This window comes from Rhinoderma darwinii, chromosome 1 (assembly GCF_050947455.1).
Source record: "Rhinoderma darwinii isolate aRhiDar2 chromosome 1, aRhiDar2.hap1, whole genome shotgun sequence".
Classification (NCBI taxonomy): domain Eukaryota; kingdom Metazoa; phylum Chordata; class Amphibia; order Anura; family Rhinodermatidae; genus Rhinoderma; species Rhinoderma darwinii.
The window spans coordinates 558,666,911-558,682,300 of NC_134687.1; the positions used below are offsets into that span (position 1 = coordinate 558,666,911).

A 15,390-nucleotide genomic window follows, 5' to 3' on the forward strand; every position below is an offset into this window, starting at 1 on the left:
TTACATTTTATACTGCTAACTTTTTTTTGGTGGGTTCCGCTGGACCGTTTGGACTACGTCGTAGATTCATTGGACTACTTCAATGATCTACTTTAAAAAAAAAAAAAAATAGTGAAAGAGGGTTGCATGGGGGAGTTTTGATTTCAATAAAAAAAAATTCTTGTCTATTTTTTTTAAATACTTTATTATGGCCTTAGTAATGGCAGCTGTCTGATTGACAGAGTTCAATTACTAAGGCTGGGGCTTAGCATTAGCCAGTAAAAAGGCTATCACTAACCCCTATTATTACCCCGGTTCCCACTGCCGCCAGGGATACCGGGAAGAGTCGAGTACGATTCAGTACCTGGCCATCTGAAACGACGGTTAGGCCGCAGGCTGGTATTATCAGGCTAGGAAGGGCCAAAAAAGTGGCCCTTCCCACCCTGGGGATGCTAGGCTGCAGCTGCTTTATTGTATCTGGCTGGTTATGAAAAATTGGGGAAACCCCTCGTCATTTTTTAAAAATAAATTGAAAAAAAAATTACGTGAGATCCCCTCCATTTTTCATAGCCAGCCAGATACAATAAAGCAGCAGCAGCAGCCTAGCATCACCAGGGTGGAAAGGGCCATGGTTTTTGTCCCTTCCTAGCCTGCTAGTATCAGCCTGCGGCCACCCAAGTACCCTTCACTTCAGATGGTCGGGTGCTGGATCGTACCCAGCTCTTCCCGGTACTCCTGGTGGCGGGTAATAATAGGGGTTAGTGATGGCCTTGTTACTGGCTAACACTAAGCCCCTTCTTAGTAATGGACGCTCTCAATCAGACAGCAGCCATTACTAAGGCGGTAATGAAGTATTAAAAAACAGAGACATAAAGAAATTTATTTTATTGAAATGACAACTCTTCCACACAATCCACTTTAACCATTTTATTAAAAAAAAAAGAAAAAAAGCTTACATCAGCGAAGTAGTCCAACGAATCTACGACGTAGTCCAAATGGTCAAGCGGAACCTGCAAAACAAAAATTAGCAGTATGAAAAATAAAAATAAAGTTCGCTGCCCCCACAGACATATGAATAAATAGCTACCTTCGGGAACATATTAAAATAATTAGAAAAATTAGGCCCATAAAATAACACATCAAATAAAAAAAATAAATTATAACACCTTTCTTTTAAAGAGAACCTTTCACCTCCCCATACATGTGCAGCTGAGTTCAGCATGTAATGGGGAGGGCTGCACAAACTCTGGGGCACTTTACATTTTTTTCCTAGCCTCCTTCGTTATTTAGATATCGGTGCTGTAATATATGGCGCCCGATATTTAAATAACCCCCTGAACTGTCAATGGGGAGGTAATTGGCAAGGGGGCGTGTAACATCGCTGTGACACTGTGCAATCACTACAGACAGTTTCAGAGCAAGAGCTGGACAGAGAGCGCGTGCGCGCAGCTCCGCCACCACTAAGGAACAGAAGAAGAGTGTGAATTCTTCTTCTTCTGTTTCATGGCATCGGAGCTGTGCGCGCACGCATGCTCTCACTCTTTAGCTCTCGGCAGACAAGGACGACAAGACTGATCTCTCACCTGAGATCACAGTCTTGTACTTGCCTGCCGAGAGCTGAAGAGTGAGAGCGTGTGCACACGCACATGCTCTCCTCTCTCCAGCTCTTGCTGTTGACATTGTCCGTAGCGGATTGGGCAGTGTCACAGTGATGTTACACGCCCCCTTGCCAATTACCGCCCCATTGGCAGTTCATGGGGTTATTTAAATATCGGCGCCAAACATTACGGCACCGATATCTAAGTAAGGAAAGAGGGTAGGAAAAAAAAATGTAAAGTGCCCCAGAGTTTGTGCAGCCCTGACCATTACATGCTGCACTCAAATGCAAATCTGTGGGCAGGCTGAAAGTCGATCATAAATGAAGCGGCACAGCGCTCACCCGAGCACTTCTGCTGCTTCGTTTTAGCGATCGGTGGGGGCCTCAGTGCTCGGTCCCCCACCGATGAAAACTTCGGACATGTCACTATGATATATAAAGATATCTATTAATGCGATTGGTGCAAGTTTTAATTACTTTTTATTGAAAATGATTTGTACTTTTTGAGATACAGCTGCTTTGTATCCTGTATACAGAGCAGCTGTATATAGCGCTGAGACCTGAATCCATTAGGTCGCCTATTACCGATCACATCTAAGTTATGAACTTAGATGTGATCGGTAACAGCTCGATCCTGCAGGACCCGCTGACCTGACGGATACAGGATACAGCGCTATATACATTATATAATATATTTATTTTAATTAGCGGGGGCAGGTTTATGGGGAAGGATTAGGGCCTGTTCACATCAGCGTTGGCTTTCCGGTCCGGGGGTTCCGTGGGAGGTTTCCGTCGGGTGAACCCCGCAACGGAAAGTCAAACTGAAACCACAGCTTCCGTTTCAGTCACCATTGAAATCAATGGTGACGGAAACATTGCTAATGGTTTCCATTCGTCACCATTCTGGCAGCTTTCAGTTTTTGTGACGGAATCAATAGCGCAGTCGACTGCGCTAATGGTGACGGAAACGGAAGCTGTGGTTTCAGTTTGACTTTCCGTTGCGGGGTTACCTCCGACGGACCCCAGAACGGAAAGCCAACTCTGATGTGAACAGGCCCTAAGGCTTCTTTCACACTAGCATTAATATACGTTTACCGCTCTTCCGTCAGAGGAAGAGAGGATCAATACGTTAAACGGAAAGCAACGGCTCCATTTGAATTACCATTGCTTTCAATGGTAATTCTTTTGTATCAGTTGCTTTCTGTTTGTCTCCGTTCGCTAAGTTTCCGTTTTTTTTAAAAGAAACAAAAGTGAAGTCTGCAGAACTTTTATTTCCGTTCAAAAGAACGGAAACCTAGCGAACGGAGACAAACGGAAAGCAACTGATACAAAATAATTACCATTGAAAGCAATGGTAATTCTAATGGAGCCGTTGCTTTCCGTTTAACGTATTGATCCTCTCTTCCTCTGACGGAAGAGAGGTAAACGTATATTAATGCTAGTGTGAACAAAGCCCAATACAAGTAAGATATTAATAAAAAAAAAAAAAAACTACCCAGCTGTGGTTTGAACCAGCAACCTCCATATGTAAGGCAGACAAGCTAACCACTACACTACAGAACCAGTCATAGTTAATTCCTGTGAAACTGTAGTAGTTGAGGGTTTATGACAGGCACTATTAGTCTCTCCTGCCTGCTGCGTGTGGGTGGTGACTGGTCAGAGACTCACAGTCAGACTGAATGCCGCAGCTGCTGCATGCAGTGAGCACTGTGAGACTCACCAGTCACAGCTCTGCTTGCAGCTTTCCCACGCTAATTAAGCACAGGAAAGCTACAAAGCCAGGAGTATACTGCAAGGGGGGGGGGTCTGGGCGTTTTACTGACAGCAGAGGGCTCTATAGGGGGGAATTATCCCCCCACCATAGAGCCCTGATTAGTTAATATACTGAAAGGTTAGGGGGGTCTGAGCATCTGACTGACTACTCTAAAGGGGGGCGGGCAGAATCCCTCCCTATAGAGCTCTCTGCAGTAAGTCAGACAGACGCTCAGACCCTCCCCCACCCACACTAATCCTTCCATTATAGTGATGTGAGGGCTCTATGGGGTGGATTATTCCAGCCCCATAGAGCCCTCTGCTGTCGGTAAAATGCCCAGACTCCCCCTTGCAGTATACTCACGTCACGGGTCCCGGTCCCAGCAAGGCAGGAACTTACCTCGTGCTGCTCGTCGCTCCTTCTGCAGACTTGCTCCTCTCTGGCTGCATGTGCTGTGTACAGCGTCAGAGAGGAGGAGGAGTGTTTCAGACGTTCAGCACGTCTGCTATCTATGTGCGTCTGCATGGCCCCTCCCCCCGGTCCAGTCCGTCCCTGGCTGAAAATTCCGCCCCCCCCCCGTTTGGGTAGGTGGTGCCGCCTGAGGCCGTCGGCTCACCTGGCCTCATGGCAGGTGTGGCACTGGTTACAGCTCTGTAACAATTAGCTATGTTCTCTTAGCCTGGGGAGAGTGAAGAGGTCTACAAGGCTATATTCACCCGACAGTGGAAAAAAACGGCTGTTAAAAACAGATCAAATGTCAGTTTTTCATAGTTGTTTTGCATTAGTGTGTCTCAAAATTTTCATCCATTTTCCGGGCACCTGACTGTTCTTAACTGGCGTTTGTTATCCGCTTGCCATAAGTTTTTCATTGCCGCCAAAGAAACGGATGAACTTCATTTGTCAGAGTTTTTTTTGTCCCAACCTCTGAAAACACCATAGTGCCCATGTCGATAGTGCCACAATGCCCCTGTAGATAGTGCCTATAAAGATAGTACCAGTGCCCAAATATAGCGCCCACTGTAGATGGTGCCACAGTGCCCACTGTAGATAGTGCACACACATAAAGTGCCAGTGCCCACATAGTGCCACACACAGTGCCCATGTAGATATTGCCAAAGCGTCCCTTGCATATAGTGCCTATATAGTGCCACAGAGCCCATGTAGATAGTGCCACACCCTCCCTGTAGATAGCACCACACCTCCTGTAGATAGCACCACACCCCCTGTAGATAGCGCCACCCCCTCCCCCTGTCCACTGAAGCTCCCTTTAGAAGCAGAATCCCCGGCCAGAGCGTTACCATATATGAACAGTGATGTCAGGGGCTCCTCCGAGAGTGGAATTCTGCTCCGAGACAGAGACCCTGACATCACTAGCCAGGGATTCCGCTATCTACAGGAGGGACGTGGCGCTATCTACATGTGGGGTGCATTCTGGCATCTCAAAGCCACTAATGTTACTGTCCATATATGGACAGTGACATCAAGGGCTTTGCCAAGACAGCAGGGATTCCATTGGGAATCCATTGGGAAGAGAGCCCACAAACAGGAAAGTGCAGCGCTGCAAACATTAAAGCCTGTTCCACGCTGTCAACGTTTATATATATATATATATGTGACAACTGCAAGGGGCACCGGCAGTTAGTACGTATATATCTGTACGGCTGATGTGAAGGGATTAAGCTGCAGTATGGGCATGAAGAAAAGTCCTAGATTTTGTTGATGTGTTGCTCAATTTGATTAAATTACTTTTGTAAACATTGAGGAATGAGATTGACAGCCCTTGGGGTTGTGTTTTAATTCTCTTCCTTATTCAATTTTGAAAAAGCAGCTGGTGTTTTGTTATGAGTGATTGATTTCCTCATTCCTGATAGATTATTTAATTATCGGGTAACATAATTGTCTTGATTTACAAATAGTCTTTCTAAACAACACACAAACAAGACTAGCCAAAAATATATCTGACAATCTATCAAAGTAATTGGTTCCCAAACCGTTTTATCTGGCAGATTTTTCGCTCTTAAATTTAGGGGGAAGTTTTAACCCCTTAAGGACACAGCCTGTTTTGGCCTTCAGGACACAGCCGATTTTTTCAAATCTGACATGTTTCACTTTATGTGGTAATAACTCCGGAATGCTTTTACCTATCCAAGCGATTCTGAGATTGTTTTCTCGTGACACATTGGACTTTATGTTACTGGCAAAATTTGCTCGATACATTAAGTATTTAATTGTGAAAAACACCAAAATGTAGCGAAAAATTGCAAAAATTTGCATTTTTCTAAATTTATATGTATCAGCTTGTAAGACAGGCAGTCATACCACACAAAATTGTTGCTAATTAACATCACCCATATGTCTACTTTAGATTGGCATCGTTTTTTGAACATCCTTTTATTTTTCTATGACATCACAAGGCTTAGAACTTTAGCAGCAATTTCTCACATTTTCAAGAAAATTTCAAAAGGCTATTTTTACAGGGGCCAGTTCAGATGTGAAGTGGATTTTAGGGCCTTATATATTAGAAACCCTCGATAAGTCACCCCATTTTAAAAACTTCACCCCTCAAAGTATTCAAAACAGCATTTAGAAAGTTTCTTAACCCTTTAGATGTTTCACAGGAATTAAGGCAAACTAGATGTGAAATGTTCAAATTTCTTTTTTTTTTTGCAGAAATTCATTTTTCATCTATTTTTTTTGTAACACAGAAAGTTTTACCAGAGAAACGCAACTCAATATCTATTGCCCAGATTCTGCTGTTTTTAGAAATATCCCACATGTGGCCCTAGTGCAGTAATGGACTGAAGCACCGGCCTCAGAAGCAAAGGAACACCTAGAGGATTTTGGGGCCTCCTTTTTATTAGAAAATATTTTAGGCTCCATGTCGGATCTGAAAGGCTCTTGCGGCACCAAAACAGTGGAAATCCCCCAAAAGTGACACAATTTTGGAAACTATACCCCTTGAGGAAATTATCTAGGGGTATAGTGAGCATTTTGACCCCGCAGGTTTTTTGCAGAAATTATTGGAAGTAGGCCGTGAAAATGAAAATCTACATTCTTTCAAAGAAAATGTAGGTTTAGCTAATTTTTTCTAATTTCCACAAGGACTAAAAGGAGAAAATGCACCACTACTTTTGTAAAGCAATTTCTCCCGAGTAAAACAATACCCCGCATGTGGTCATAAACGGCTTTTTGGACACACGGCGGAGCTTAGAAGGGAAAGAGCGCCATTTGGCTTTTGGAGCTCAAATTTAGCAGGAATGGTTTGCGGAGACCACGTCGCATTTGCAAAGCCCCTAAGGGACCAAAACAGTGAAAACACCCAAAAAGTGACTCCATTTAGGAAACTACACCCCTTGAAGAATTCATCTAGGGGTGTAGTGAGCATTTTGAACCCACAGGGGTTTCATAGATTTTATTAGAATTGGGCAGTGAAGATAAAAAAAATCCTTTTTTTCCAATAAGACGTAGCTTTAGCTAAACATTTTTCATTTTCTCAACAAATAAAGGAATAAAAGAACCCCAACATTTGTAAAGCACCTTCTCTGGAGTACGGCAGTACCCCATTTGTGGTCATAAACTGCTGTTTGGGCACACGGCAAGGATCAGAAGAGAAGGAGTGCCATTTGGCTTTTGGAGCACAGATTTTGCTGGATTGGTTTCTTGACACCATGTCACTTTTGCAAAGCTCCTAAGGTGTCAGTACAGTGGAAACTCCCCAAAAGTGATTCCATTCACAAAACTACACCCCTTGAGGAATTCATCTAGGGGTGTAGTGAGCATTTTGACCCCACAGGTGTTTCATAGATTTTATTAGAATTGGGCAGTGAAAATAAAAAAAAATCCTTTTTCTTCAATAAGACGTAGTTTTAGCTGAAAATGTTTCATATTCTCAACAAATAAATGTAAAAGAGCACCACAACACTTGTAAAGCAACTTCTCCTGTGTATGACAATACCACATATGTGGTCATAAACTGCTGTTTAGGCACAGAGTAGGGCACAGAAGGGAAGGAGCGCCATTTGGCTTTTGGAGTACAGATTTTGCTGGATTGGTTTCTGGGCGCTATATCGCATTTGCAAAGTCCCTGTGGGACCAAAACAGTGGATCCCCCCCAGAAGTGACCCCATTTTGGAAACTACACCCCTCAAGGTATTCACCTAGGGGTGTAGTGAGCATATTAACCCCACAGGTGATTGGCAGAAATTGGTGTGCACGTGATGTTGCAGAGTGAAAATGGTTTTTCAATAGATATGCCAATATCCAGCTTGTGCCACTGGAGACACACACCCCAAAAATTATTAAAAGGGTTCTCCCGGGTATGGCGATGCCATATATGTGGAAGTAAACTGCTGTTTGGGCACACTGTAGGGTTCAGAAGGGAGGTAGAGCCATTTGGCTTTTGGAGCGTGGATTTTGCTTGGTAGTAGTATTGTTTGGAGTCTTACTGTAGTTTCCGTTTATAATGTGGGGGTACATGTAAGGCGGGCGGAGTATATAAGGGGCATAGTCAGGTGGTATAGTGGGGTAAAAAAAATAAAAAATAATAATCCATAGATGTGTGTTATGCTGTGACACAATCCTTTCTGCACAGGCCGGTGTCGCACTAATAAATGGTCTTTACTTATCCCCCTTTTGGTCCGCACTCGGCACCTTTGAAGTTTGGGGAATTTTGCTGGGAAGTGTTGTCCTGGTATAATACGGGCACCGTCACTTCCAGCAGATATGTTTGGGCCCTCCCCTTCCTGGATCCCTAATTTTAGGGGCCTTGATAATTCGCCACTTGAAACAGAAGAAATGTTCCCCTCGGGCTGCACAACTGCATATTTTTATTTCCTGGCTTATTGGTGCCTTGACTAATTTTATTTTTTCATAGACGTAGTGGTATGAGGGCTGGTTTTTTTTGCGGGACGAGCTGTAGTTATTATTGGTACCATTTTGGGGTACATGCGACTTTTTGATCACTTGTTATCCTTTTTTTTTTGGGTGGCAAGGTGACCAAAAAACAGCAATTCTGGCATATTTTTTTAGTTCTTTTTATACAGCGTTCGCCACGTGTTATAAATTACATGTTACCTTTATTCTGCGGGTCAGTCCGATTCCGGTGATACCTAATTTATAGCACTTTTTATGTTTTACAACTTTTTGCACAATAAAATAACTTTTGTAAAGAGAATGGATTTTTTCTGTCGCCAAGTTGTGAGAGCCATAACGGTTTTAAATTTTTCGTCGGCGGAGCTGTATGAGGGCTTGTTTTTAGCGAGACGAGTTATAGTTTTTATAGACACCATTTTTAGGTACATGCGACTTTTTGATCACTTTTTATTTCAATTTTTGGAAGACAAAGTGACCAAAAAATAGCAATTATGTCAGTATTTTTTAGTTATTTTTTTTACGGCGTTCACTGTGCGGAATAAATAACATCATATTTTTATAGTTCAGGTCGTTACGGTCGCGGCAATACCAAATATGTATGGCTTTATTATTTTTTTCAATAATAAATGACTTGATAAGGGAAAAAGGGCGATTGTGTTTTGTGTTATTATTTGAAACTTTTATTGTATTTTTTACAACTTTTATTTTTACTTTTTTGACACTTTTTTTGACACTTTTCTTTAGTCCCACTAGGGGACATGAAGGTCCAACAGTTTGTTTGATGTTCTAATACATTGCACTACCTATGTAGTGCAATGTATTAGAACTGTCAGTTGTTCACTGACAGCAAGCCGATCAGGCTCCGCCTCTGGGCGGGGCCTAATCAGCCTACGTAATGGCAGACAGGAGTCCTTTGTTAGGGCTCCTGTTGCCATGGTAGCAGTCGCCAGCCTTGCCATCGCGTGGCAAGGCTGCCGATTTGCTACAAACCTCTAGGATGCAGCGATCACAATGGATCGCTGCATCGAAGGGGTTAATGCCAGGAATCGGAGCTAGCTCCGGTTCCTGGCGATAGATCGGGGTGTCCGCTGTAACATATAGAGGACACCCACTGCTGATGACGCCGGCTCAGCTTCTGAGCCGGAAGCTGAGCCGGCGCCATCTTGCCGATGGTACCGGAAGCCTCCTGGGCCCCGCCGACGACGGGGCATAGGAGGATTCCGTTGCTGGCGGACCGGGAGGTAAGCATTAGCCCTCCGATCGCCTTTGCAGCCACCGGCAACCCAGCGATCATGTTGCTGGGGCGCCGGTGGCTATAAACTCCTCACATGCTGCGATCGCTATTCAACGCAGCATGTGAGGGGTTAATCGGTCGGATCGGAGGCTAGCTCCGGTCCTGGCCGATACCTCAGGGTGCCAGCTGTAACATACAGCTGTCACCCGGCGGTGATGTCGCTGGCTCAGCTCCTGAGCCAGCTTCATCTCCATGGCGTACAGTTACGTCAAGATGCGGGAACTGTCCATCTCCCATGACGTAACTGTACGTGATTTTGCGGGAAGGGGTTAAAGTTTAGCTAAATGTTTGACAAACTTCTGACATGTCATAGTGACATGTCAGAAGTTTGGATTTGTGGGGGTCCGAGCACTGAGACCCCCACCAATCGCTAGAACGAAGCATCTGAAGTGCTCGTGTGAACGCTCAGCCACTTCGTGTTTGTACGGCTTTTTCCGGAAAGCCGATGTATCGGATTACGGGTTCATAGACTTTCTATTGAGTCCGTACACCGATACATTTTATTTCCGGAAATAGCCGAACAGACACAAAGCGGCTGAGCGTTCACACGAGCACTTCTGATGATTCGTTCTAGCGATTGGTGGGGGTCTCAGTGCTCGGACCCCTACCAATCCAAACTTCTGACATGTCACTATGACATGTCAGAAGTTTGCCAAATGTTTAGCTACACTTTTAAAGGGAATGTGTCGCTAGAAATTATTAATTTTTTTTTCAGTTAAACAATTAGTATTTGATTGATTACACATTGTTTTTTAATTTTTTTTATTTTTTCACAAGTCAGGAAATATTATAAATTAGATTCGAATTTATAACATTTCCATGTGCTGGCCACTAGAGGGAGCAGTTCCCAAAATTGCAGCATGGTCACTGTGGTAAAGCAACCTCATTGATTTATGCTGCAAATTTGGGGTGGACACACTCTCCTCTAGTGTCCTCACACAATCCCCCCTCCCTTATTCTGGCTAGTGCCAGGAGAAGGAGGGATTTGAATGTCTTCAAACCTCCTACACTGTGTGCCGCCATTTTCTGAGCGACTGCACAGTGTAGGAGGATTAGATACAGGGCTCAGCAGACAGTATCACACAAACATACACGAACATAATACACACATCACATACACGAAAATAAATTATCTGCTCCTGCCGCCGCCGCCTCCGCTGGTCTACGCTCCTATTCCTTGCGCCTTCGCTTAGTTGAACATATGGCCGCAAGCCGCAGCCAGAAGTCGTCATCTTACTGTCCGGCAGCGGCTTCCGGTCCACATGAAAATGGCGCCGGATTTCGCTCTGCGAACGAGCTTCGTTCTCGTCTGTGTGGGAGCGGTGCATGCGCCGTTCCCACACAGACAGCATACGCTTCTGGGAATGGAATGGCTCCCGTTCGTATTCTCTATGTGGTTGTATGTGCCGTATAGCATCTCTGTATGTGTCGTTAATCGACACATACAGAGATAAAAAAAAATGGCAGCTGCCATAGAGAAGTAAAAGTTTGAATCCAGTAAAAAGTAGAAAGTCACAACACTAATAAATTACATTTTTGTTTATATTTTATTAAAAGCAATATAATTTTTTTGAAAAATCATCAATAGTCAAAAAAGAGTGATAAAAGGAAATAAAAAGACTGTATGATAGAAAGTCGAGAAGACTGACTGAAAATGAAAATATGTTGGGTTCTAGGTTAACATTATCAACATTATCCTAAGGAATACGTATATTTGTGAAATTACATGTGATGTATAGATATATACAACTGTCGTACTATAGCGTTAGTCCAAGCATGCTCTGCAACATAAAAGGGAGAGGAGAACTGACCCAAGGATCATATCTCCTATTTCATCTACAAAGGACTTGAATTTGGGGGGAACAAATACCAGAAGGAGCGAAGCTATGGGGGATGCAAAGGTCGCAGTCACACCTGTTCCCTGGTGCCTGAAAGTTCTAAGGGCCCTATGCCACATAACAAGACACCAGTATTATAAAGGCCACTTAGTAGGTAGGGCCTCTGTTACAGACTTTACATTGGCGTTTCTGCCAGTGTTATAGACTCGGCCGCCGCGCCATTAAACTCCTGGCAATGGGTCATGTGGCTGGGGGAAACGGAAGACACGGGAGTTCTGGCGATCGGTGGGGGTCCCATCGGGCAGACTCTTATCAATCTAGCTGTTATGTCATAGTGGATAGGTGATAACTTGTTATAACCGGAATTCCCCTTTAAGCCGGTGAGTACAAGGCCCTCTTGCACTAGTACTAGATACTGGAGCACCCCATTTTTAGATTTACTATGGGGCTTTCTTTCCTCTATATAGGTGTACAGCTCTTGAATTTCTTAATCTTACAATATGTATTAAATTGCAGGTCAACAGGTTTTGGCTTTTTGAATGCACTGTGTAAGGCAGCAGCAGTGCTTGGAAACTTAATATTCGGTTCACTTGTGGGAATTACTAAAGCCATACCTATACTTCTGGCCTCAACCGTGCTTGTATGTGGAGGTCTGGTGGGACTTCGACTGCCGGACACAAGAAACCAGGTGTTGATGTAAATGGAAACAAAAGCCATTGTGGATACAATTTTTTCTGTATTCTCTAAGAAAAAAACAGAAGACGGAGAAGCCTGAACACATCATGTTAACAAAATGTACTGTATATGTCCTTGCTGTGCTGTGTGTGTAGAACTAAAGTTGGCCAAATTATTTTCTTTTTATTAGCTTTTTACATAGGATTTACGTTGTATGATGCCTTTTTTTTGCTACTTGTGTGTTTTTGAATGGCCAGTTCACCAGTGGCACGTTTAATCAGAAATCAGGCACTTATGCTGAGCAAGTTATAAGACCGCAGGAATAATGCCAAAGATCAGGCCAAAAATGGCTCTACCAATTGTGTCTCATCAAAAGAAAAATGTCTATGCCTATATGTCTTTCTGACTGTGCGGAACGATTGGTTAAAAAAAACAAAACACATATATTGTTATATAAAATATAAACATTATTGTTTCAATACCAATACAGAAGAGTGATATTATATATTTCAATCTAAGTGCAATGATAAGCAGCTATGTGACCTAGATGGCCACTTTCTATAATAAGAAACATAAATGCTGCAGGAATATATAAGACTCTTACATTTGCATAGGCAAGAACCCACAGGGCCTCATGCATCGGGAATCTGATTGGCCAAGCTATCACTTGTATTGCAAAATGTAAAACATTGTATTAATCCACAATAACAAAAAAAAGTAAATTTACCAAATTCCGTTAAGGCCACCAAAATATAATTGTATCGGTATTGAAAGTCATATTCCTTTTTGTCAGGCCACCTGTTGATATATGAGGTCCTGTTAAATTTCCTGCAGGACTAAAATAATCGTGGGGACATATCCGGGACATAATAGCTACTATAAAAAAATATATAATCAGAATTGTATGATCATTGTTCCATCTTCCCACGCTACAACATTTCAAACCACTGACAAATGATCTGTGGTTTAAAAAATTGTATTTAAGGATCTGATGGCTATTTCCAACAGGACGATCCTCGCGGCCGTTAGTCAAAAGAGGAACTCCTCTCTACCAGAAGAAAAGAGCTATTGTCACCATATGATGAGAGCCGTGCCCTGATGAGAGCCGTGCCCAAGGCAACATTGACTTTTGTAAATGTAACTGTGTCTACAAGGAGCATTTACATTTACTGATTGTGCCATCGTAATGATAACGGTAAGGGCTTATTCAGACGAACGTGTAATACGTCCGTGCAACGTGCGTGATTTTCACGCGCCTCACACGGACCTATGTTAGTCTATGGGGCCGTGCAGACAGTCCGTGATTTTCACGCAGCGTGTGTCCGCTGCGTAAAACTCACAACATGACCTATATTTGTGCGTTGTTCGCGCATCACGCACCCATTGAAGTCAATGGGTGCGTGAAAATCAGGCGCAGCACACTGAAGCACCTCCGTGTGACGCGCGTGATTCGCGCAACAGCAGTAAAAAGTATGATTGAAAACCGAAAAGTACCACGTGCTTTTCTGTTTACAAACAGAGTGTCATAATGATGGCGGCTGCACGAAAATCACGCAGCCACGCATCATATGGTGATGACACACGGAGCTGTTGAGTAACTTTTGCACGCGCAAAACGCACACGCTCGTGTAAATCCGGCCTAAGGGTAAGTTCACACGTAGCATAAACACTACAGATTTTCTGCAACTGAGTTTATTGCAGAAAGTCAACAACGTATTACGGTAGTAGCAGAGTGGATTAGATACATCTCATCCACACGCTGCAGAAAAAAATCATCAGAAAAAAAACGTGCATAAACTGATCTAGGGTGCGTTTTTTTCATTCGCAGCATGTCAATTTATGCTTTGGAATCGCTCATTTTCTTTTGCATTACATTTAATGGGGAAGTAAAACCCACAACAATTATCAAATGTTGAGATTTTTGCAGCAGAAAAGCTGCGATTCCACCGCAAAAATCGCAAGTCTGAAAAAAAAAACTCACCCTTTTTTTTTGTTTAAAAATAATAAAAAGGTTTATACTTACCTCCCGGGCGTTGTAATAGGAATGCATTACTCTGTTCATCATTCAGGCCGGACTCCTGGACTGACGTTTTATCCAATGAGACTGCTGCAGCCAATTACAGGCTGTAGCGGTCACATGGGCTGCAGCGTTATCCCAGGAGGCCAGCCTGGACGAAAACAGGAGAAATCATCGCTATGATAACAGGGAACGGGGTAAGTTGAAACTTTTTTTTTCAACCACTGTTTTCCGCAGTGGAGATTCCGCATTAAAAACTGCACCACAATTTGGTGCGATTTTTCGGCCAGAATTCCCTGTGGTTTTCAAGATGGATACGCTGTGTACTCTTTTTGCAGCGTATCCGCTTTGTGTGAACATACTGTAGCCTTAAAGTGACATGATCGCTGAAGATCAATGATCAGTAGCTTCAACCTACGCCTCTGCCAAGAATCCAACCATGTAGAAGTCATGTGCAGAGTCCCAACGATAGTGGCATTATTTTGTCATTATTTTATCATATTTTACCCGATGTGTGTAATTCCCTGACATGTTTAGTAAAGAAGGAAAAAGAAAATTCGATCCAGTGAATCCGAGGATCCTTGCGCAACCTGAGATCATAAATGCCAAGACTAGTGAGCTAGAGAAAATTTTCTAATTGTCCTCATGTTTAGTAAAGACTATTTCCCAAAATCTATGCAGCATGGACCATGATCTACACAGAAAATATTAGGTAAAATAAGAATAAAATCACCAGCATGTAACATCCCTTTAAATTATTTTGTGCAATATTATTATAACTTTTTCTATATTATTTGTGCTATTTTATTTATTAACAAAAAAGATGCCAATAATTTACATATTTTCTGTTGGCTTCTATGTAAAGTCTTATTTCAATTACAAGCAAGTGTTTAACTTAAATTCTTGTTATTTCTATTACTTTTTATTTTAAACAGTCAAATTAATCAAGATGTTTACATGGAAAAAAATATATATTCTCTCTGGAAACAATGGCATTTTTCTGATATGGAGCTCCAAAACCCCTGCATTTCTTCACACAGTTTTAGCATTAAAGAGGCTCTGTCACCACATTATAAGTGGCCTATCTTGTACATGATGTGATCGGCGCTGTAATGTAGATAACAACAGTGGTTTTTATATAGAAAAACGATCATTTTTGACGGAGTTATGACCTATTTTAGCTTTATGACTTTCTTAATAGACAACTGGGCGTGTTTTTACTTTTTGAAGTGTATGACACTGACCAATCAGTGACCAATCAGCGTCATACACTTCTCTCCATTCATTTACACAGCACATAGTGATCCTGCGTTGTTCACTATGTGCTGTCACTTACTCAGACATTAACGTTACTGAAGTGTCTTG

At 42.7% G+C, this 15,390-nt stretch overlaps 1 protein-coding gene across 1 annotated transcript in view; it reads left to right on the forward strand.

Moving 5' to 3' along the window:
* SV2C (synaptic vesicle glycoprotein 2C) overlaps positions 1-15,125 on the forward strand; it is a 263,022-nt gene extending 247,897 nt beyond the window's left edge. The window contains 1 exon segment of the mRNA XM_075838491.1: positions 11,850-15,125. Within this exon segment, the coding sequence (XP_075694606.1) occupies positions 11,850-12,033 (184 nt within the window). The 3' untranslated portion in view covers positions 12,034-15,125.
* The last annotated feature ends 265 nt before the right edge of the window (positions 15,126-15,390 follow it).